This window comes from Eptesicus fuscus, chromosome 17 (genome assembly GCF_027574615.1).
Source record: "Eptesicus fuscus isolate TK198812 chromosome 17, DD_ASM_mEF_20220401, whole genome shotgun sequence".
NCBI classification, from domain to species: Eukaryota; Metazoa; Chordata; class Mammalia; order Chiroptera; family Vespertilionidae; genus Eptesicus; species Eptesicus fuscus.
In genome coordinates, this window is record NC_072489.1 from 26,609,032 (window position 1) to 26,634,221 (window position 25,190).

The 25,190-nt window shown below is 41.1% G+C and overlaps 1 protein-coding gene across 1 annotated transcript in view; it reads left to right on the forward strand.

The window, feature by feature from the left end:
• The window catches only part of LOC129152101 (atherin-like), a 221,004-nt gene extending 196,238 nt beyond the window's left edge, over positions 1–24,766 (forward strand). The window contains exon 4 of the mRNA XM_054729352.1: positions 24,684–24,766. Coding sequence (XP_054585327.1) covers positions 24,684–24,738 — 55 coding nt within the window. The 3' untranslated portion in view covers positions 24,739–24,766. The remainder of the gene's footprint in view (positions 1–24,683) is intronic.
• The last annotated feature ends 424 nt before the right edge of the window (positions 24,767–25,190 follow it).

Here is a 25,190-nt window from a genome sequence, read left to right on the forward strand (position 1 = left end):
AATTTTAAGTGCCAATATTTAAAAAATTTCTTTCCCTACAGGTGTCAAGATTTTTACATTTTAAAGTGTGTATTTATTGAATGTAATTGTAAATAATTTGAAAATCACATTGATTAAGTTTTTAAAAAGAAGCCTGAAAACACTTAAACTTATTGCAACCAATTTTCATTCATCCTGCAAATATTTATTTTACTGCAAACTATATGCCAGGCATCAGGTTAGACTTTGGAGAGAGAACAGGTAAATATTTAGTATTTTAATTCTGAATCACTCATTTTTAATGCAGTGATAGAGAGAACCTATGTTGAGGTAAATAGGAATATATATCAATGTTAAGAATGTTCCTATATGTATATACACATGTATTCATAGATCATATATCTCTTATGCTTGTCTCTCCATATTGAAGTGTGTTTTTTTCTCTTGAGTTCAGTAATAACACTCTTCTTTCCATTTCCACTCTAAGGATTTCCTTCCATCCCAGCGTGGATACCTTTTATCAGTCAGGGTGTTTTCTACTTGAGGTGATAGAAATCCTGAGTCATCGGGCTCACACAGTAAAGTTATTTTCTCACACAAAGGGAAGTCCAGAAGTAGGACAGACTTCAGATCTGGTTGATACATTAGTTCAGCAATTTCATAAAGGTCATGTTCTTCCTTCTCGTATAAAGAATTCCGCACAATTCTCCCACTGTGCTTCTCTTTGGCCTTGGTTAGGTCCATGTCTATTCTGGTTACTAGCAAGGAACATGAAGTTATCATGATTAACATGCTCTGATCAATTATACCAAAGGAGAATGAATGTTGGTATTCAGTATCCTCTTTTTCTGCCAAATGTAAAATATTACATTCCATGGGTGGGGGAAGTGCTCAAAAAAATCTTACATTTCTAAGGACTGTGTTTGAGAATCTCTTGCATTCTTCTTATATACTCCGTGTAATATTATCCACTCCTATGGCTAAACTACCATCTTTGTGTGTCATAGTTTCCACACTGTATATTGAACCAAAAACATTTGTAGAATTTTATATCTATATATCTAATTCCTTCTTGGAAAAGTCAACTTGAAATTGCCAATAAAATCTCAGACTCAATGTAGTGCAAAAGTGAGCTTATCTTTACCTAAAAAATCCCAACTCCTCTGCTTCCAACTTGGCAAGAAATTTAAGCCAAAACCTCAGGTGTCATCTTTGACCACTGAATCACTCAGGAACCAAATTCTATTGATTCTTCTTCTGTATCTTCTCTTGGTCTGTCTTCTTCCTTCTCCTTTTCATGTTGTTACTGCCTCACTTTGGCTCTTGTCATTTCTGGTCATGAGTGTTGTCTCTTAAGTGAGCTCTGCATATCAGCTCATGCAAGCTTCTCCCGTTTGCAATGTATTCTTTACATTTACCAAGTCAGCTTCCCTAAGGTATATCCCGTCATCATATTCCCTCCTTATAGTCAGCAGCTCCTCTTTGTCAAGTGAAATTCTTTCCTATGACGTGTCAGGATCTTCTATATCTTAGCCTCATCTCCTTACCTGCCTTTCCTAGTCCACTTGTCTTTAATAATTTGCATTTCAGTTAGCTTTTCTTACTACTTTCCCCCCAGCCATGCAGAACTGTTCCTGACAGTGCTTGTATTTATGCTGTTTTATTTATTTACTCGGGGCCCAGTGCACGAATTCGTGCACCTTGAAAGGAACTGTGGGCTGCGAGCCTGCGGTAGGCACAGGGGCGGATCTCCTCTGCCCCCCTCCCGTTGTGGCTCTGGGTCACATGTCTGCCTGCAGCCCCACTCCCGCTGCTGCCACTCCCATGCACTGACAGTGCTGGCCCTGCTCGCACCTGCTGAAGGCACAAAGTGATTGGGGCTGGCAACAGCAGCAGGTGCGAGTGGGGCCAGCCCCGTTAGTGGGTGTGAATAGCAGTTGCTGCCTCCATTGCCCCACAGGAGCAGGGGGAGTTGAAGAAGCCCTGAGAGGTGATTAGGGCCAAGAGATGCTGCTCACACCCACTGATGGTGCTGAGTGATCGGGGCCAGCACCCGGCAGTGGCAGTGGGTGTGAGCGGGGCCGGCGCTAGCAGCAGGTGCAAGTGCCAGGAGGGACCGCAGGGCATGGGAGCAAAGAATTTTCAGTAACCACCAGAGGCTTGCCCCCATGACCGCAACCGGCGCCCCACCTTGGTCTGGCGCCCCCGCTCACCTACTCCACCATCCCACCGTGACCAATGCCTGCCATGTTCTGCAGACGCCCCCTGGTGATCAGCACACATCATAGCAACTGGTTGTTCAGCTGTTCCGGTTGTTCCACAGTTCAGTCGATTTGCATATTAAACTTTTACTTTTATTTATCTTTTATGTCACAGCTCAATCATTATCCCCTTTTGATTTTTTAAAAAGTCTTTATTGTTGAAAGTATTATATATGTCCCCCTTCTCCCCCCTCCTCCCACTGACCTCTTTCTAGCCAGCCCTGCCCTTGCCCCAGGCCTTCACCTTCCTATTGTCTGTGTCCATTGATGCATACAAGTTCTTTGGTTGATCTCTTCACACCCACCCACCCTCCCCACCTTCCCTCTGAGATTCCACAGTCTGTTCCATGCTTCTATGTCTCTGGATCTATTTTGTTCATCAGTTTATTTTGTTCATTAGATTCCACATATGAGTGACCTCATGTGATAACTTGTCTTTCTCTGACTGGCTTATTTCACTTAGCATAATACTCTCCAGGGTCTCTCCAATCATTACCCCCCTTTGAAAGACTTCAAAACTGTTTTACTCTCATTACAATCCCAGGAAAACTGAAGATGATGACAATGTGATGATGATGATGATGATGATGATGATGATGACTAATACATATTTTGGTATATAGAAATATATATAGTATCTAATATATATAGTAAATGTATATAGTATAAAGTACTTAGAACAGTGCTTTTATTAATCCATACAGAACCATTATGAGGCAGGCACTGTTATATCTCTGTCTCATAGATGAGGAGACTGAGACACAGGGAGATGAGGCAACCTGCCCAGGAACTCAGCGGCAGGAAGCTGACACAGGATTTGACCTTAAACAGTCTGGCTCTCGGATCTGTGCTCCTGGGGACTACATTGTACAGTGTCTCAATCATTTGATCGGTCTTTTCTTGGGCAGCATTGTACTTTAGACATATTTTTTATTCTTGCACTTAAAATATTTCACCGCACTGTCTTTCCAGTCTAATCTCCCCAGTTATACCAAAAGTTCTTTGAAAGCTGCATTCTTATTTACATCTAGTCCTGAACACAGTAGACACAAAACATTGTTAGGGTGAGTATGGAAAGAATGTTTGATATAGTAGTTATGGATAAGGAAATGAGTTGTACATTTCTCTCAAATACTTTAAAACTGTAACTCAGCTTTGTACTCATAATGGCAGGGTTTCTGATTGAATAGTCAGTGCCCTTTGTTTGTTTTGTTAGTCCTCACCCAAGGATATTTTTTTTCCATTGATTTTTCTTTTGGAAAGAGAGGAAGGGGGGGAATGCGGGGGCAGAGGGGGAGAGAGAGAGAGAAAACATCTATGTGAGAGAGATACATTGATTGGCTGTCTCCTGCACAGTCTCCAAGGGCGTAGAAGGTGGGGAAGTGGCGGGGATTAAACCTGAAACCCAGACACATGTCCTTGACCAGGAATCATACCCGAGACCCTTTGGTGCACGGGAAACACTCTAACCATTGAGCCACATCAGCCAGAAAGAGGTATTCCTGCATTTTTCTGAGTCTGAAACATTAAGAACGGGTCATTTATTTAGGACACATAACCCAGGTTTCTCACTGTATATGCTTCTTTATCAAAAGCAAATTAGTCTACAAAATGACTTATACACCACTGTTCATTGTAGCCCTTATCCTAATGTAAAGAACTGGAACCAATCCAAACACCACCAACAGGTGAATGGGTGAACATAGAGTAGTGTATTCATATAATGGAATGCTGCCCAGCAATGAAAAATAAAAAGGAGTAAACAAATGATATCATGAAACAACATGATTGAATATGAAATGCATTATGCTGAACAAGAGAGAGAAAACACAAAGGAGTACATACTGTATGATTCCATTTCTGTGAAGTTGTACAACAGGCAAAATTAATCATAGTTCCATAAATCAGATCAGTGGTGGCCTGAGTGGGTGAAGTGGAATTGATTGAAAGGGGGCAGGGAGTAATTTCTTGGGAGATGGAGATGCTTTATTTATTTATTTTTGGGTGGTATTTACATGGGATTGGGCAGTTATCATATTTACTAATCTGAACCCATAGAATCTGTGTATTTTATTGTATGTTAATCATACCTCAATTTTTTCAAAATGTTGGCAGTAGCCCTGGCTGGGTGGTTCAGTTGGTTGGAGCATTATCCCATACACCAAAAGTTTGCAGGTTTGATTTTTAGTCAGGGCACATACTAGTATCTAGCGTGTGGATTCGATCCCCAGTCAGGGCACGTACGGGAGGCAACCAATTGATGTTTCTCTTCTCTCTCTCCCCCTTCTTCTCTTTCTAAAAATCAATAAAAATATATCTTTGGATGAGGATTTAAAAAATGGTAGCAGTAGCTAGCAAGGGAATTGTGGGTCAACAGGAGTTTAAGATGGGAAAAATATCAAGTTCATAGGCTAGTGGAAATGATCCAGTTGAAGAAAAAATATTGACGAATTAAAGAGTGGAGAACTAGTGAAGTGGTGTACATGAGTAGGAGAGAGGATGGGACCACGTCCCCAAGTGGAGGGACTAGCTTTAGGGTGTATAGCTGCATCTGATGGCAGATGGTTGTTGGTTCTGTTGTTCCAAGACTACACAGTCCTCTTTGATTTTTTTTTTTTTTTTCTGAGAGAAGCAGGAAGTCAGGACAATAGTTCATGGTGAGGGTAGAGGAGGAGGTTTGAGGAATTGTGGAGCAGTGGTTGTCATACTTTAAAACAAATGTGTTGGGCCCCACCCCAGAGTTTTCTGGTTCAGTAGGGCTGGGGAAGAACCTAAGAATGTGCCAAGTTTGTAGACAATGCTGATCTGGACAAGGCTCTGAGAACCACTAGTGTAGCGCTTTCATTTTTATTGCTGAGACAGCTGTACTTGGAATAACAAAATGATTCATCTAAGTTGCCAGAACTGTGATGAGTAAGTAGCCCAGGCTGCTGCCTCCTGCCAGGGTTATCCTGTACGCACTCTCTGATCTCACTAAGGGCGAGCAGAAGAGAGCACGGGGTGCCAGAGGGAAGTAGGGGTGCACACTAGGAGGGAAAGTTGGAGAAAGCAGAGACCGGGATTGCCAAAGCATATCTTGTTAAGGTCGGTCACCTTGGTATACTGTGCCCTGGACCCTATGAGTGAATGCTTTTGCCCTGTCCATTATACACTAGCTTTGTGTTTTGTTTTCTACCTGCAAAGGTTTGCTTTTAGGAAGTTCATTAATGCGGTTATTACTACATTTTTTAAAAGATTGGTACTTATTTCATTTACAAGCACATGGTTTTCTTCAGTCCTAGTGTATATCTTGTATGTCATGCATATATTATGAATAAGAGCATGTGACTGTGATTATAAAAGTATTGTCCATGAAATATTGAAGGCCTTTCAATTATATATATAGAAAAGCAATGGTGAAATGTGACCTGAACTATATATGTAGTATACCAATTAATATACCTATTTATATACAGTAAAGGCTAGAAGGAAATGTTCTAAATATTACCTGTGGCTTTTCTGAGTTTTCTTAGATAACTTTAATTTTTCTGGTTTTTCATGCTTCTAAAATAAGTGTAAGTTATTTTCACCAGAAAGTTATATAAAAACAAATATCTATACTAATAAAAGGGTAATATGCTAATTAGACTAGGTCAGTGATGGCGAACCTATGACGCGCGTGTCAGCACTGACACGCGTAGCTATTTTTGACACGTGGCCGCTGAGGCGGCCGCATGCCGAGGATGAAACATTTGCTGCTCCTGAGGATGAAACATTTGCGACTAGAGTCTTGGAGTTAGTTTTTTCCTCAAAGTGACACACTACCCGAGTTATGCTCAGTTTTTTGGCGAAGTTTGACACACCAAGCTCAAAAGGTTGCCCATCACTGGACTAGGTTGACCGGACATTTTCCGGTCGTCCTTCTGGACAAAGCCATGGTGGTGGGGGCCAAGGCAGAGGCTGTTAGGGATGATCAGGCCAGCAGGGGAGAGCAGTTAGGGGTGATCAGGCAGGCAGGCAGAGTGGTTAGGGGTGATCAGATAGGCAGGCAGGTGAGCGATTAGGAGCCAGCGGTCCCAGATTACGAGAGGGATGTCCAACTGCTGGTTTAGGCCCAATCCAGCAGGGGTCCTGGATTGGAAAGGGTGCAGGCTGGGCTGAGGGACTCTCCCCCTCCCTGCTACACAGTTTTTGTGCACTGGGCCTCTAATTTCATAATAAAGAATATAATACCATATAATATATAACATAATAACTAATAACCTAAAAAACTGACTTTTTTTTTTTTTTTTAGTGTATTGGCCTTGAGTGGTTGGTTTCTATCTATAAATGAGTAAGATGTCCCTGTCCCTTAAGAATTTATACTTTGGGATATCAGTGATTAAACTCACTGCACCTTAGTGAATGGGTTGATCCTAGTGGACAGTTTAGCACATGGTAACTGCTGATTTAATTTTAGTTTAAACTTATTCATATTTGTCCCCTTTGGATTATAAATATATTGACTATGGCCATTGTAGAAATTATCATTTGTAATGAGTGCTATAATTTTGCCTAGAATAAATTATTAAACATATTTTGGCAGTATAAAATATCCTACCTAATAAAATGGTAATATGTAAATTACCATCACTCTGCTGCGCCCACGATTGGGCCAGCGGGAGGCGCAGGGGGCAGGACTCGGGGTGGCCGGGGTAGCCGATTGGGCCAGCGGGACGCTGAGCTCGCGTCGCGATGCGAGCTCAGCGTCTGCGCCATGGCTTTGCTGCGGAACAGAAGGGCCTCTGGGGCAGCGAGCTCACGTCCCGCCACGGACCATCAAAAGCGGGGGAGCTGGGTGCCTGTCTGCTCTGGCACCAGGCCTTTCAGAAGCCTCCGCCGAGCCGGAGGCTTCTGAAAGGCCTGGTACACCAGCAGACAGGCACCCAGCTCCCCCGCAATCAAAAGCAAAAGCGTGTAGGGGACCCTATACGTGCATGATTCAATCATGCACTGGGCCTCTAGTAGTATATAATATGCACTTCTGGTTTGAATCTATTCATACATATGAACATAAAATTGCCAAAAATATGTTTCGTAGTGTTAAATCATATAAAATAGGATCTCTTCTTTGATTCCAACAATTTAACAGCTTCCAGCATATGGTATATTAGTTTGAAACATGAATAAATAAAGGTGTTCATAAGAATTCTTCCTTTGTAAATATTTGGTTTAAAAATACAATAGGATCTCTTCTGTAATTTCAACAACTTAATAGCTTTCAGCATATGGTATATTAGTCTGATACATGAATAAATAAAGGTGTTTATAAGACTCCTTCCTTTCTAAATATTTGGTTTAAAAATACATTTTTTTCCAAAATAAAAAGGATGAAATATATTCTATGTGCTACAGTGTCAATGAACCTTGAAAACTTATGGTTAGTGAAAGAAACCAGGCACAAAAGGCCAATATATTATGCCATTTATATGAAACTAGAGGCCTGGTGCATGAAATTTGTGCACTTGCGGGGGTGGGGTGTCCCCTCAGCCTGGATTGTGAGAGGGTGCAGGCCAGGCCGAGGGACCCCACCAGTGCATGATTGGGGTTGGGGAGGGACACGGAAGGTAGGCCAGCCAGGTAGGGACTGTGGAAGGACTCCAGGGTGTGTCCGGCCCATCTCGCTTAGTCCTGATCAGCTGGACCCCAGCAGCAAGCTTACCTACCAGTCCGAGTGTCTGCTCCCTGGTGGTCAGTGCACATCATAACAAGTGGTTGAGCATCCTTAGCATATCCTACCTAATAATAGACAAATATGCAAATTGGCCATACCTCCGACACGCCCACAAGCCACGCCCACAAGCCACGCCCACCATCCAATCAGAGCGAGTATGCAAATTAACCCAAACCAAGATGGCTACAGCCACAGAGAGCAAGGTTTCCTAGGTAACAGAGGAAGCCAAGCTTTCTGCCTGCCCTTGCCAGGCCTAAGCCTCCACTCAATCTACAAAGTTTCAATTATAGAAGGTAAACAAATTCAAACAAATGGCAGCAGGATGGAGCTTGAGAGAGCAGGCCAGGGTTGCCGCCGGCAACAGGGGAAGCAAAGCTTTCTGCACACCCTGGCCGGGCCCATCCGCTTAAGGCAACAAAGTTTCAATTATAACCCCAACAGAAATGGCTGCCGGCCTCGGAGGGAGCCCCAGGCTTGGCTCCGCTCCAGGCTACAAAGTTTCAATTGTAGAAGGAAAATAAATTCCAGATACCAGGGCCTCAGCTTGGGTTGCTAGGGGGCGTGGCCGGCCTGCAAACCACCACAGGCCCCTCGCTCAGGCCGCCGAATGCCCCAAGGGACCCCCCACCTGATCTGGGACACCCTTCAGGGAAAACCAGCTGGCCCCCACCCCTGCACCAGGCCTCTATCCTATCTAATAAAAGAGTAATCTGCAGATTGCTCATCACTGCAACACACAATTTAACTGCCCCCATGTGGTAAAGATCCTGCCCCCATGTGGACACAAGATGGCCACCACAAGATGGCCAGCAGGAGAGGGCAGTTGGGAGGCACCCGGCCTGCAAGGGAGGGCAGTTGAGAAGGACCAGGCCTGCAAGGGAGGGCAGTTGGAGGTGATCAACCCTGCAGTTAGGGGTGACCATGCGGCAGAGGAGGGAAGTTGGGGGCAAACAGGCTGGCAGCAGAGTAGTTAGGGGATGATCAGGCTGGCAGGCAGAAGCGATTAGGGGCAATCAGGAAGGCAGGCAGGCAAGCAGTTGGGAGCCAGCAGTCCTGGATTGTGAGAGGGATGTCCCATATTGGAGAGGGTACAGGCTGGGCTGAGGGACAACCCCCCTCCATGCACGAATTTCGTGCACTGGGCCTCTAGTCATTAGCATATTATGCTTTGATTAGTTGAACAGACGACCAGACACTTAGCATATTAGGTTTTTATTATATAGGATATTCAGAATAGGGTAATTGATAATTAGAGAAAGTAGATTTCTGGTTGCCCAGGGCTGGGGGCTAGAAGGAGACAGCAGGGTATATCTACTGTTGGGGGTGGAGTTTCTTTGTGGGATGATAAAATGTTCTAAAATGAATTGTGATAATGGTTACACAACTCTGTGAATATATTAAAGCTGTTGAATTGTACATTTTAAATGGGTAAATTGTGTGGTATGAATTATACTTCAATAAAACTGTTATAAAACCCTGTTTCTTAAACATTGCTCAACCTCTTTTGAGGAGCTCTTCATCCAAAGTGTGACACACCTTTTTCTTAGTCAATGATTGATTTATGGCACCTGCATCCTTTCCCTCTCGCCTTCCCCTGCACTTCTATGGCGTGTGTAAACTTGTCTGAGCACTCATACTTTGAAGTGCAAGAAAACTTGGCCGAATGGATTATATTAAACTGAGTTACTTTTGGCAAACATTTTTATTAGATGATATGCAAAACAATCCAGATGGTATCTATCTCACAAAGTTAAATGCTTTAGCTAACTTGTTTCTAATTCTCTCTCTCACACCTCTTCTCCCCCCGCCCTTCTCGGTACTTTTTTTGATGTAGGTTAAAAAAAGCATTCAATACCTGAATTCTGTTCCGAGGTATGATTTTTCTCATTTCATAAGAAGAAATTTTGATTAGATACCGAGAATTTTCAAAGGATAATTCATGAAACAGCAGTATCAGAATTATCTGGGGAATTTATTGAAAAATGCATCTCTTAAGTCCTATTTCCAGGTTCTTGGGGGTCACAATACATTTTTCTAGTCAGAATTCCTCAGCTGGCACCTGGAGATCCACACTTTACCAAGTACCCCTCCCTTTGCTCCCCAGTGACTTGCATGTGCCCCAAAATTTGAGAATCACTGCCAATTAACTTATTATAGGTCCTGTCCATCTATGATGCTGAACTACTGTTCATGTCTTCTCTGTCTCATTTGGCTTATTCTTTCTGGGTATTAGGTAACCTCTTTGCTTTAATCTATGCTTAATGAAGAGTTGGGCCAAAATGGTTATGAGATATTTGATTTCCTCTTGAAGATTGCTTCTGGAATGTCTGTGGCCATTGTAGAAATTGTCATTTGTGATGAGTGCTATAATTTTGCTTAGAACAAATTTAATTTTGGATGAATTTATTTTTATACCTCTTCCTGTTTCTCCTCTTTTAATACAACATGTTAGTTGATTCCAGGTGATGTGTTGCTAAGTACTAAATGTTCTGGACATCCCAGGATGAATAAAATACATGATGTCTTCAGAGACTTATAGTAGATTTCTCACCACATAATTAATCCCCCAATTCCCTCTGAAGAGTTAGGTTTGGAGGTTTTTTTTTCCTCTTCTTAACTGCTCATAGTTATAACCTTTAGAACAAGTAATATATTTATATCATTAAACTTGGGAAGAAATACATGTGGTTCCACAGATTAAAAATTGGAGCATTGATCATAAGTAGCATGGAATTCTAGTAAAGAGAAATTTAATTTTGTTTATAAGACTATCCTATATAATAAAAGGGTAATATGCAAATTGACCAAACAGCGGAACAACCCATCACTATCACGCACCCTGACCACCAGGGGCAGGCACTCAACACAGGAGCTGCTCCCTTGGTGTGCTCCCAATGGGGAGTGCCACTCAGCTACAAGCCGGGCTGACGGCTGGCGAGCACAGCAGTGGTGGCAGGAGCCTCTTCCATCTCTGAGGCAGTCAGACATCCCCCAAAGGGCTCCCGGACTGCTAAAGGGCGCAGGCTGGGCTGAAGGGACACCCCCCACCACCACCACCACCAAGTGCACGAATGTCGTGCACCGGGCCTCTAGTAAATAATAATATAGATTAACATTTGCCATGTAATTTCAGGAATTAAAGTCTACTTTGAGAAGCATCTTTTGTGAATGCTGCCAAAAGTTGGGAAGATACATTTCTGTCTTTGTGTCTGTATGAATAGATCAAAAAGTTATTAATTTAGTTTCTTTTATATATTTTGTTAATTTTTTCTTGACATTCTATGGCTTTGAGGTATTTTAAGAGTAAAGTACTGACTGCAAAGGGATTCCAGAATAAAATCAGAAAGTTTGAAATTCAAATATGCTTATAAAATTTGATCATACTTGGCATTACTATTAACTATACATTTTAGTTGAGGCTTAATATTTTATTTAAAACTGATAAGCAACTTTTGTTTATTATTTTTATTGCTTCTAATGGGGCAAAGCTCTTGCAGATTTGCACAGCTGGTCACAGTCTACGTGACAAGATATTCCATTTTTTTAGATTAATGTTTTTCATCTCTGAGTAGCCCTCTTTCTTTAAGTGCCCCCATCCTGCTTCATCGGTTTCCTCTTCTTTTTTCCCCCTTCATTTTGCCAACTCCTCCTTCTTCCTATAGTCACTCTTAATTATAACTTTCCCAATCACCCCTCCTCTGTTAGTACCCCAAAAGTAGGTTTTAAAATCTACTTATAATTTGCAACTGCTTTAGATAGAATGTTCCCTATGTCCAATCATGTTCACATTCTTCATGTCATCTTATGTTATCATTACTCTCCTGGAAAACGCAAGTTAAGAATGCCAGCCACTATTCTGAATGCTGGAGGTACACCATGAGCCCAAAATCCACAGGCTCTGCTCCAGCAGCTCACACAGCTAATCATAAATCAGGATGGCAAATGCACAGAGATTGGTTCCTGGGGACTGTGGGATACTGGGTGGGGACACCTAACCACCCTGGGAAAGCTGTGATCAGCAGTGATTTATCAGCAGCATCTTCTCCAGGGATTTTGTGCCCCTGGTTGGTGTCCCTAGAACCCCCTCCTACAAATCTGTTACAGAACTGAGTACATCATACACTCTTCCCGGAGGATAATCCCTGCCAGATGACCTGGACAGAACTCTAAGATTCCCTGCCTGTTTGCATAGTTTCATTCACATCCGATGAGAAAGGCCAGAAATAGACTTCTCTTTGCTGTTCCGTCAGCTAGACTTGTTGAGACCTGGAGCCTTCCTAAAATTGGAGGTGTCATAATCTGTGGTGAGCACTGGGTTCCTGAACAGGTGTAGACATGGGGAGAAACAGATTTCAGCCTGTAGGATGTTGGAACCAAGGGAAACTTGGATGGCGCGTAATGGAATCCAGTTTTAGTACAGATGGTGAAACTGGGACTCAGGGTTGAGTGACTTGCATGAATTTACATACTAGAGTGTCTACACCTCCTCATTCCTCATTTATCCTGGTGCTCTTTCTTCCATACTACTTTCTGAAATTAGTGGCTCACCATTATTTTTCTTCGGTGATTCTCATGGGTGGTTATATGACACTATACCAGTAAATGATAATAGTGAAGTAAATGTCATTTTTACAAATTTAAAAATGTGTGTATAGTTTCAAACACTATTCCAGTAAATGATAATAGTTAAGTAAATGTCATTTTTACAAATTTAAAAATGTGTGTATAGTTTCAAAAATCATTATTTTATTTGATACAAACATAAGGGGAAAGTAACATTGGAATCATCTTAAATGAATTGTTAAATGTAACCATGTAGTAATTTCTGCAAAGCTTAACTTAGAGTTAGACATTAAAAATAATTCTATAGCTCATTGTGTAATAGTTGGAAATTTCTTGGCATTTGTGTTTTATTTGTACAACAGTAATACTAAGTCTATCATTAGGGGAAAATAATTCCTTTCAGCTATTTAGACATTCCTGTTTCGCTTCATTGTGTTCCCTAAACCCTTTACTTAATTCTCTGCTAATGAACAGCCTAGACTTTTTTTTTTTTTTTTTTTTGAGAGAGAGAATAATCTAGTGAACCACTGCTTACCTGTCAATCCAATTTACCAGTTATTTCATTTTTACTCTTGGCTCATTTGTGTTTTGTATCAAACATACTATTTGTTTACTTGTTTTAGGAATACTTTAAAGCAGTGATGGGCAACCTTTTGAGCTTGGTGTGTCAAACTTCGCCAAAAAACTGAGCATAACTCGGGTAGTGTGTCACTTTGAGGAAAAAACTAGCTCCAAGACTCTAGTCGCAAATGTTTCATCCTCAGGAGCAGCAAATGTTTCATCCTCAGCATGCGGCCGCGTGTCATCAGAAATGGCTACACGTGTCAGTGCTGACACGTGTCATAGGTTCGCCATCACTGCTTTAAAGCAAAATCCCCAAACATCAAATTATTTATCCATAAGTATTTTCCTTTGTATCTCTAGTAGATAAGGACTTAAACTATTTTCAAAACCCATCATTGTATATAAAACAATAATCCTTTGCTATCACCTAATACCCATGCATTTAAATTTCCCCGATTGAAAGAGCCAGGATTGGAATAGTGAATCCTGGACTGGCTCCTTTTGTTAGTAATCTGGTAAGGTTCTACTCTCATTGTGTCCTTGGCTTTGGAAGTCTGGCTGTCACAGTCATCACTTGCAGTAGTTTCTCACTCTTCTCCTCACTGACTTGCAGTTTTCTTTGTGATCTCTTTTCCAAATTTGCCCATCTTAGATCTCTGTTAAATGCCTTATGCATATTTACTGCCTCCCTAGTTAGCACCGTTGGCGGTGAATGTTAGTTCTGTAAGCATACAAAGAGAGCTGAACAGAGCCCATTGAGTCAAAGCTCTGTTTTACTCGACTTTCCAGGATGCTAGACGTTATCTTTGAAAGAGCATGCAAGTGAAGAAAGCAAAAGATGGGCAAGGAATGGAAAAGGACATACTGCGGTTCACAGACCTGTGCTTTCAATACCATAGTTATATATCTGGCAAAGATTACATGGGATACTACCTGTAAAAACATTCTGGAAACATTATTTAGGTATTTCCAGAATTACCTTTTTGTGATAGAGATGTTAGGACAGAAGTGTCCTTGCTTTCTGTGAATCCTGATTTTTTAAAAATATTTCTCCCCCTGGAGACACTGTGTTTCTGGGTGACTGACTCCAGGATCCAGCCTTTCAAATAGACCTTGCTTCAAACCCTACCTGCCACTAACATTTCTCTTGGAACTAACAAGATACATAACTTTGCCAAATTTCAGTTTATTCATCTACAAAATGGCAAAACACTTCTTATAAATTGTTAAAGGATTAAACAAGCTAATGTACCTAACAGTTTAGCACAGACATATGATAAGCACTAGAAAGACATAGCTATCATGTGTCCTTCCTTGATGCTCAGGTAAGGATAATCCTATGATTCATTCTTTAATTTTTCTCAATAAGCATAGTTCTGTTACATGTGTGGGGTTTTTGTTTTGTTTTGTTTTGTTTGGATTAGAATCTCTTATCCTTCATAATAAAAGGCTAATATGCAAATTGACCAAACAGCTGAATGACTGGTTGCTGTAATGCATACTGACCACCAGGGGGCAGACGCTCAAGGCAGGGGGAGCACCGCTGAGCCAGAAGCTGGGCTCAAGGCTGGCGAGAGCAGCGGCAGTGGCGGGAGCCTCCCCTGCCTCCGCAGCAGTCAGACATCCCCCGAGGGCTCCCAGACTGTGAGAGGGCACAGGCCAGGCTGAGGGACACCCCCATCCCCAAGTGCACGAATTTTGTGCACCAGGCCTCTAGTCTTAGATAAAATCTTAAATATTTTTATTTTTACTTCACTTTAATAAATGAGACGTCTTAGATATTGGTAGAGGGTAGTTGTGTTTATTCTGATAAGGTTTCTGAGAATAATGCAAGTCCAATGAAGGAGATTTTATTTAAAATAGTTGGGGATGAGATGAAGGAAAACCTAAAAGTACTTTGGGCTTGGAAATTAGGAGATCCGGGTTCTGCCAGGACCTAGTTTGCTGACTTCAGGCAATTTGCTTAATCTCTCTGGACACCAGTGTCCTCTGTTATGAAGGAGGGGTTTAGAATAGGTGATGGTGCAGATGCTTTTTGTTTCAATATCCCATGACTATTGTTGGGCAGGTAGAGCTGTGCCATTTGAGTCAGAGAGAAAAACATGGGAGCAGGGTTATAGGTGGGAGTTGAGAATGAAGGCGTAACAGGGGATAACAGAAGGCATTACTTTTCAGAATGAAGGCAGCAATCTGGGGAGTGGGAGGAAATAAGCGAATTGAAGAACAGGAAAGGAGAGCAGTGCCAGGACTTCAGTCTGACTTTTAGTTTTTGAATAATGCCAGGGTTTTGTAGCAGTGTCCACTGTTGCTTCTGGTGCATGCTTTTTTAAGGGACTGTCTTCCAAAGGGTGTGTACTCTAAACCCCAATTTCAGAGAAACCCTAGGTTTTTGCAGCTCATTGGGGATAAAGCCATTATGTTTGATGTCTGTACTATAATGCTACCGGAAGTTTGAAATGGTGGCTTTTCTTCTCAGGTTAAATAGGAGCTTCAGATGTGGCTTATGTTTGTAGCCAATAGAAACCGTGGAATGTCACTCAAAAGCCAGGAAGCAGGATATACGGTAAAGCATGGCTTTGGCTAGAGGTCTTGTTATTAGCCATGCTGACAGATATGATGAAATCTCTTTAAAAACACATGCTCACATTGCCTTGTGCCAGTCTTTCTGTAGAATTTCCAAAAATTGTCCCCATGACAATTTGGGATTAGACATAGGCAGCTAGAAATATCAGCATTTAGTAGTAAAGTACTTGCTACTCTTCGGCAAATAGCATCCTCTTGTGTTCAGGCATCATAAGGTCACTTTGAACAACCTTTAAAGGAAAGTGTCGTAGTTAGAGGTGAATAACCAGTGAGATTGGATGGTTACTCAGGCAGAGCTTCTCAAAACAGCAGTTCCTCAGTGAGGTCATTAGCTTCTAAAATCTGGTGCTAAGCTTGGGAGTCCAGAAGCATCATTGGTCAGTGCGTTCATTGACAGTCTAGTTCAAGGGAGCTGATGGTAAGAAACCAAGTCTACAAAATGCTGATGGGTGTAGAAACCAATATGACAATGCTAATGAGATACATGAATGGACCCAAAATTATGTCAACTATTTTCTGTCCAAAGGAAAATTTACCTGGAAAAGCCATTGCTATCAGAGGTTGGGGATACAGTTGAATGACCATGGCCAGTATTACCAAGTTGTAATATCATCTGTAGCTCAGAAACAGAGACAGAGATCAGGCAGACAGCTCTGGTGAAAAGGGGAGCTAACTGGAGGGGGGGCGGGCAGTGGAGGGATTGAGCAAAAAAAAGAACTCATGGACATACACAACAGTGTGGTGATTGTGGGGAGGGAGTAGGTGGAGGTGGAAGAGAGCACAGAGGGGATAAATGGTGATGGAAAAAAATAAATTTTTAAAAAGAAAAAAAAAAATAAAGCTTTGAATTTGAACTTTCAATAGGACCGTGACCTAGGGCCGGGTTAGGGGTGGGCTTAGAAGAGGTCAATGGGGGGACAAAGGGGACATATGTTAAATACTTTCAACAATAAAGATTTAATAGAACATGAAAAAGGGCCCTATTAGATCAGACTAATGACCTACCCACGTTCATTTGCTGAGAGTGTTGCCTGTTTTCACAGATTGATTCTTTAGAAAATCTCCTGTCCTAAATGTGATGTCCCAGGAGAGAAACTCATCTCTTTGGGGATTAATAGTGAATTGATTCTCCCCAAAGAAGACTGGTATTTCTTTTCTCACTAAAAGAACATTTTACTTAGTAGGTAATGATAGTTGATTTCTTATATAATTATAGAGTGTGAGTTTCACACTTCACCTTCCTTCATATTATCCCGGATGTCCTTCCTGTGGGATAATTATAGATTGCATGAAACGGATTCAACCTGTTCATTTTCAGCCTTAATCTTGTTTTTGTATTTTGGAAAGAATGGGAATATACACTTAGACTTCCCTAAACGGTTTACAGAATGATTCTACTGTCCTTTTTTTGCTTACCTGATGTTGTTTTCAGTCATTTTAACAGTTTTCATGTGGAAATTTCCTGAGCTTGCTAAAAGCTTTCTACATGTATGTACTTTTGTTCATTTAGATTGAAGTGACCTAACTGGAGTCAGCATTCAGCATCTCACTGATCTTTGTTTCATGGATTTCTCTTGTTTCATTTTGCTGCTTATTTTATATAGTAATTTGGGTATTTGGCCTTGCAAAGTCTTGTTCCTATTCGAGTTGAGCATTATGATTTTGCTTTTCCCAAACAGAAATTGGCTGTTCCCTTTATGCTTCTTATTTGTTGTCTATTTATCCCCTGGCAGCTAAGTCTCATAATCTTGAAGTTTCCAGGGGGAAAAGTTTTTTATTTTTAAAGATGGTAGCATCAAAGCCCTTCTGTTATCCATCTCCTTACCTCTTCCCCCATTCTTGAAATTAAAATGTGTGCTTCAAGTAGTAGTTCCCTGTGGTGTGCAGAATTATGGAGTTGCATATGTTGCATAAAGGGGCTGATTTGAAGAATTGAGTGACCTTTCTTGACGAGTGTTCTAAAAGATTTGCAGGCCTAACTTTCATTAGTGTGCTCCCTTTAGCAATCTTGAAACTCAAAGTTGCTCATAAATAAGCTTCCATATTAATTTAGGAGAAAAACATGCTTTCCATTCATGGTAGTGTTAGGTTTGCCAACTGGAGATGGAAAATGAATGGGTATTATTTTTTATTTACACCCATAATCTAACTTGATTTTTAAGCGCGGACCTCATTTTGCAGATAAAATAACTGGATCTCCAGAGATTCGTGGACTGGTTCAGGTTGATACAACTTATAAATAGCAAAACCAAGATTCAAATCCAGACATTTGAGTACAAATCTAGTATTTTTACCACTGGATCAGCGCTCCAGTTTTGGAAATTTCTCCCTTAAACTTCATCAAAAGCATATGTTGAGTATCTACATAAAATTTTGGCATTGCATAAAATAGTTTAAAATAGCAGAGTAACTACCCTTAGGAGCTTATAGTTTTATATGAAGTTCTTTGTAGTTGGGACAAAACAGTTTTTGCCTACTTTTCATTGTTCCTTGATCAAGTTAAATTCATTGAAAGAGGGATGTCATAAATACGCAAAGCCTGGAGAAATTACATTACTGTTTATCCCCTATAGACAACTTAACATGATCAAATCCCATGGGGACTGTCAAACATGTTGAATATTGATGGGTCTTAAGTTTACTCCTTTTGTTCCTTCAACTCGACTACCTCCCTCCTCATTATGAAAACTGCTCTGGAGAGCAAATGTAGAACTCCATTGTTGTCTTTTCCTCCATTCAAGTTCTTTCTAAAATAGCTTTTATTTATTCTTTTGTTCTAAGATCCTCATCATCAGATTGATAACATCTAGATATCACATTATTTCTCTTAGCTTCTGACCTTACAGCTGAAGACAAAATATTATGAACACAACAACAACAAATCATGGAGATGCACTTTCTGTTAAGTCCTGTTGTTTTAATTTAGTAAGAAAATTTCCTTCAGTTTTTTTCTCTGCACATTGGACAGAAGTGATATGTTTAGGATTGTAAACAGCTTTAAAGCTGCTGCTTTTAGGTTGAGCTGGACTATCTATTGGCGTGCTGTCTGTGTGTCTTCAGTGCTTTGTGGCTACTATGAAACCAGATTTTTTTAAAAAGCAACCACCTGGCCGAGACCGGTTTGGCTCAGTGGATAGAGCGTCGGCCTGCGGACTCAAGGGTCCCAGGTTCGATTCCGGTCAAGGGCATGTACCTTGGTTGCGGGCACATCCCCAGTGGGGGGTGTGCAGGAGGCAGCTGATCGATGTTTCTCTCTCATCGATGTTTCTAACTCTCTATCCCTCTCTCTTCCTCTCTGTAAAAAATCAATAAAATATATTTTTAAAAAAAAAAGAAAAAAAAAGCAACCACCTGCTCTGAGACCAAAGTAAATGTGACAAGATGGACAGATGCGCTGGTGAGATGTGGCCAGTCTTTGAGATGGGCTCTCTGATGAGTGGAAATGCTCTTGTGTGTAATTGGGATTGCTGAGCACTAACTATTCTTTTCGCTTCTTTGAGGAGAAAAAACAAAGTCATTCTAAGCCTTATAACTAGGCTTTATTAACTGGCGAGATACTATTTCAAAATTATATGGCCTCTTTTTTAAAAACAGTTTTATTTTTTCAGATAACATGTGTTTGGTCTGGGAAAAATGCACATATAGAAATAAAGATACTTTGTCTCTTAAATTGGTAAAAGCTGAGTTCTATTCTCAATTCAGAAATAGGACTAAAGCATGTCTATGGGGCTGATGTGACAAACAGAGCCAAAAATTTATGGACATAGCTAGCATCAGCAAACAGGAAATGCAACTCTTATCTACAATTGGTAACCATAGTTACAGTGTGATTAATTTCAACTTGGATTTTTATAAAACGGAGAGATGGTAGAGCTTGTTTTGTCATCTTATCATAGTTTATCCCATGTGTATTTTTCTGATAAGGATTATGGTGGGTAGGATGGTTAACAGTGGTGTCCTTTAGCTTTTATAAAGAAGGTTTTGCCGAAACCGGTTTGGCTCAGTGGATAGAGCGTCGGCCTGCGGACTCAAGGGTCCCAGGTTCGATTCCGGTCAAGGGCATGTACCTTGGTTGTGGGCACATCCCCAGTAGGGGGTGTGCAAGAGGCAGCTGATCGATGTTTCTCTCTCATCGATGTTTCTAACTCTCTATCCCTCTCTCTTCCTCTCTATAAAAAAATCAATAAAATATATTTTTTAAAAAAAGAAGGTTTTACCCATGGTTACATTTTCATTCAATAGCAGTATATAGTCCTTCAGTACCTTTGAATATGTCAATGCTGCCATCACATTTTATAAATTTTTATTTACATTTCTGATTGAATTTAAATGGTAGCTCTCAGTGGATGAAAATGAAGGTTTGGGCTTCTATAACAATAACTAAATAACAATATATGTGATGGAAAATTTCTCTTTTAGATATTTTAGATATAAAAACCTTTCAGAAAAACATTTAAATGCAGAACACTATAAAGAAAAGATTAATCATCCAAGTAACTAGTAATCATATAGTATGTACTAGTAGCCCGTTTGCACGAAGATTCGTGCAATAGACCTTCATTCACCTGGCTGCCTGCACCAGTTTTCTGCCAGCACCGGGGACCCAGGCCTTGGCTGTGGCCACCGCCTTCTGCCTTCTTTCAGGGTCCGGGCTTGGCCCTGGGCGGTGGCCTTGGGCTCGGCTGCACCCAGCGTCCCTGCTACCCGATCGCAGGAGCCGACCTCCAGTGGTCTCCTGCGATCGGCGCAGGCACCCTGCTGGCGCCCAAGGCCGGGAAAGCCTCGGGCGGCTTTCCCGGCCTTGGGCTCGGCCGCACCCCAACGTCCCTGCGACCCGATCGCAGGAGCCCCGCTGGCGCCCAAGGCCGGGAAAGCCTCAGGCGGCTTTCCCGGCCTTGGGCTCCGCCACACCCCAACGTCCCTGCAACGGTTTCCTGGTGGGCGTGGTTGATGGGCGTGGCTTGGTTGGTGGGCGTGGCTTGGGCATAGCGAAGGTGCGGTCAATTTGCATATTTGTCTATTATAAGGTAAGATGTGCTAAAAAAAATTACATACACACACACACACACACACACACACGTTTCTTTTAAAATGAGCAAGGAATATTTTAAAACGGTATAATTGCACATATAATAACTAGATTTTAAATTTATACAGGAAACCCCCACCCCAAATCTTAAAGAGCCTCTCATTAAGTCACATTGTAGTCTGAAATCCTTTGAAAGCCCATTGCTGGAGGCCAGAATATGAACTCAGATCCTGAAATGATAATGATCCAGTCTTACTGTCTGCAGTTCATTCCTGAAGTGTTTAATCTGGATCCCTGGCTGGGTGGCTCCGTTAGTTGGAGGAAAATCCCATATACCAAAAAGGTGGTGGGTTTGATTCCTGGTCAGGGCACATACCTAGCTGTGAGTTCGATCATGGGTCGAATGATCGAACACGTAGGGGAGGCAAAAGATCGATGTTTCTCTCACATCAATGTCTCTGTCTCTTTCCTCTCTTTCTAAAAAAATCAATAAACATATCCTTGGGTGATGTACAAAACTAAAACTGGGAAATGTGTGTTGCATTCGCTCACACCCACTGTTCCTGATACTCTCACTTTCAGAGAAGCAAAGCCATCCTTAGCCCACCCTCGTTGGCTGCCTTCTCTTCAGTGACATGTGCAATGTAAAGAAATGTTGGCCCTCCTCCCGTAACTAGAATGCCCTAAAGATCAGAACTCTGCCTGCGCTTTGTGGGAGGAGGAGTATGTCACCCTAAAGAAGTGTGTGCACCCCCATCCTCTCTGGGAGTATATTCATCTTCCTTTCCTGCACTCCCCTGACTTTTTGAAAAACTCCTAAAAGATAGTCAATTTATATCCATCCCAGACTTAGCAAGCTTTACATGTCTTTGGAGATTTGGGGAATTCTCTTATTTTAGAAGATGATGTAAACCTGGCATTCTGTGTTATCCTAAATCAGCATTTGTTTTGCAAGGATAATATGCCAACCCTTTACCACCCATTCCTCCCGGGGTTAAAAAGACACTCCAGGAAGATGTCCCTGGATTTTTTTACTCCAGTCTCCTCACCTCCAGCTGTGTACTTGAGGTTAAACGCCACCGAAAGCATTCATGCAGTGTTCCTGCGCGAGCACGGTGGGAAAGTGGTGCCTTTTCTTAAGGGGACCGTCCTTGTTAGTTTTGCAAAGGGTCACATTTGAGCCGAGAGTTTTATCACCTCAAGATTTTTCTGAGTCATGTTAGTAAAGACGAAACCCTGAAGCTATATTTTTTGTATTCAAATAGAGAATCTGTAGACAAAAAATACTCAGGCACCTGGAAAATTTGAAACATTGGAAAGTAGATTTTTATCCTGGTTTTCCTTTATAAAATGAATACATGTAGGCTCTTTTGTGGTTATTTGTAAAAAAAAAAAATGTAGAATAGAGAAAATATAAAAGAAAAAAAATCAGTGGCAACCCCATTCCTCAGACAAAAATCATTTCTTAGGCATTTTCTTCCAAAAATTTTTTTCCTTTCAAATATGAGTGTGAATGTCTGTGGGTTATTACAAAACTGAAATATGTTTTAATATTCAGTTTTGTATCCTGACCTTTTTATTTGATATTAGATTGTGAGCATACATTGGTGTCATTATGTCTTCTCTAATTGTGCTAAAAATATTCCCAATTGTGTACCTTATGACTTATGTATAAAAAATGCCTACCTTGGAGCTGTGTGTGGGGACAGGGTGGGGACTGGCACAGAAGGAATGCTGCTGGCGTGGTGGACAGTTGTCGCTCCTGTTAGCAGGGTTTTCACGTTGCTTTCCAGAGCTTTCTGTGCACAGTGTGGAAGAGATAATGCCGTCATCAGCAATGAATGCTATGCTTTTACAAGGTGGGATACATTTAAAAGCCCACTTTTTCTTACTTTGTAATGGTGAGTTATTCACTTATCAAATATTTAGTGAGTTTCTATCATGATCCAGGGAACACGTGAATAGTAGGGAGAGTGTGACACAGTCCCATCCTCAAGGAATGTGCAGTTACGTGACCCAGTCTCTTGAAAACAATGAGGGGAGACACATTCATTGTTGCAACTGTATGTCTCTCTTGCAGTCTCAGAGAGCTTATTGAGTCTCTAAGAAGTCTTGCCACAGATGGGGGTAGGGAGACTGAGGAGGGCATACCCAAACTCTATTTAGCTTCATTAAGTCAAGCATTTCCTGAACCTACCTAATCACAAAATCTTTCCACCAACACTCTAGGATTCTCCTAATGAATATAGTAAATTATTTAGCCCCACAATATTTTGTGGTTGCTTCTATATGTTTATGAAATCATTTATTTGTTTTAGGTCTGAACTGGGTTGTTACTGGAAAATCAATGTGGTGATAGACATTACCACTACATATTTTTCTTTGTCTTGAGTTAATCTATAATAATAAAAGTGTAATATGCAAATTGACCGAACGGCCTTCCGGAAGTCCTTCCAGACGACCTTCCAGACAAAGCCGGGTCTGCAGCTGCAGGATTGAGGCAGCCACCGCGAGGGATCGAGGTAGTCGCAGTGGCTGCGAGGGAGGGATCAAGGCAGCCTCCAGGGCTGCGAAGGCCTACTCTTGCACGAATTCGTGCACTGGGCCTCTAGTCTAAAATAATAGCATAGGGACCACTGATACCAAATGCTATTCTGAGATCTCAGTGCTGCTGGATAATTATAAAGGGAATTGCAATGGTGCTCAACCATGTGCATGTGCTTGAAGGTAGTTCTGTAAGTCTCTTCTGTTATTGGACATCTGCCATAAGCATGGCTTGAAATGCGGAACCAGAAGCCACTTGATCTGATAAGATCTTAACTCTCCTTCTCTAAATCTTTTTCTATTAAATTTCTCTGAAATAAATTCTAAGGGTACAAGGGCTTTTACTGATGACTTTTATCAAATGTTCCTATTATGGAGGACTGGCTACTTTTTGTAATTTCTCTCGGGAGGTTTGTTAACAGTACAGGAAAGCCCCAGTGTCCAGTGGGCACACCATTTAATGAAAGCAACATTGACAGGTCCTGAAAGGTCACATTTCCATCTCAGGTGACTTGTTTATTTAGTGTCCATATGTTTTCTGGTTCAGTATTTTAGAAATGTATTCCGTTGTCAGGCCATGGGTAAAAAAAAAAAAAAAGTATTTTGAGGTACACAAATCATGAGAAAGCTGGTAGTTTCTTATACTGTTGATGGGGGTTTCAAATTATTTTAACATGATTAGAAGACAATTTTTTAATAGGCAAAATTTATATAGTCTTCGAGCAATTTAACTGCTAGGAATTACCTAGTGAACAACCTCATTAAAAGAAGCCTTGATGTAATGTACAAAGATAATCAATCAGTCATTTCAGCGTTGTCTTCCTGTAAGGTATTAAATAAATGTTGTTATATTCATGAAATTAATACCAGGCAGCCATTAAAAAGTATAAGTATGTCTGCATGGGAAGATCTCCAGCATATAATTGTAAGTGGATAAAAGCAAGATGCCAGATGGCCTAAAAGAATAGCTTTTATTTAAAATTAATAACACTAACAAAAGGTTATACATACATACACATAAACCCACATGTGTGTGTATGTATATATGTATATATAGGTGAGTTGTTTTTTTCAAGAACTATACACAAGAACTAGGCTATGTTTCCATTGGGGATAGGTACTTAAGTGGTTTATATTTTGCTTTTTATTTCTGTATTTGAAATTCCTACATTAATTGCATTTATTATTATTTTTTGTCAGTAGGGGGTCTTCTTTGTAAGGATTAAATGAGCTAACACATGTGAAAAAGCCTAGAGCCGTGTTAACATTACTATTTCAATATGATTTTTAAAAATGACATAAGGGCCCCAGAAGATGAAAGATAATATGCCATGGAAAGTCGAAAGGAGGGACACTCAGGAAGAAATATGAAAAGGGTTTGTTTGGGAAATATGGGGAAAGGTGGCTGTTTTGAACTTTACCAACTATATGTGTTTTTTCACTTTTAATTCTTATTCTCTCTGGACAGCTTCTTTATGATTGGATTACATCACTGCTCTGTGCTGTTGACTCCCAGTCATTAGCCAGTGTGGCTCTTTGTTGTTCTCTGAGGTTCGGACTGCAGTGAGGAGCAGCGATTTGGGTGTTGTTACCAGGTGGACACCAATGTTCACCATGTGTTTGCCACTGGCAGGCCACATGGCTGATGCCTTCCACCAGGCTAACTTCCTATAATGTGCACTTCTCCTTATCAGATCAACTAATTTTGACATGGTCTAGCAATACTTTAGGAGACAGTGAATTGCTGTGGTTCCCCCCACCCTCCCCCCCAAAAAAATGCTCATGAAATTGCTTAACCACGATACTTCCTTAATATTATTGGAAAATTCAAACTATTGCATGATAGAAGAAAATGTTGACTTGTGAGAAAACGTTGTGGCTTATTTATTGTCTTGATTTTCTAAATTAATTTACCAAACAGAGCTCCCCTACAGTGTGATTGTGTCATTGAACGGCTAAGGACAGCACAGTTACC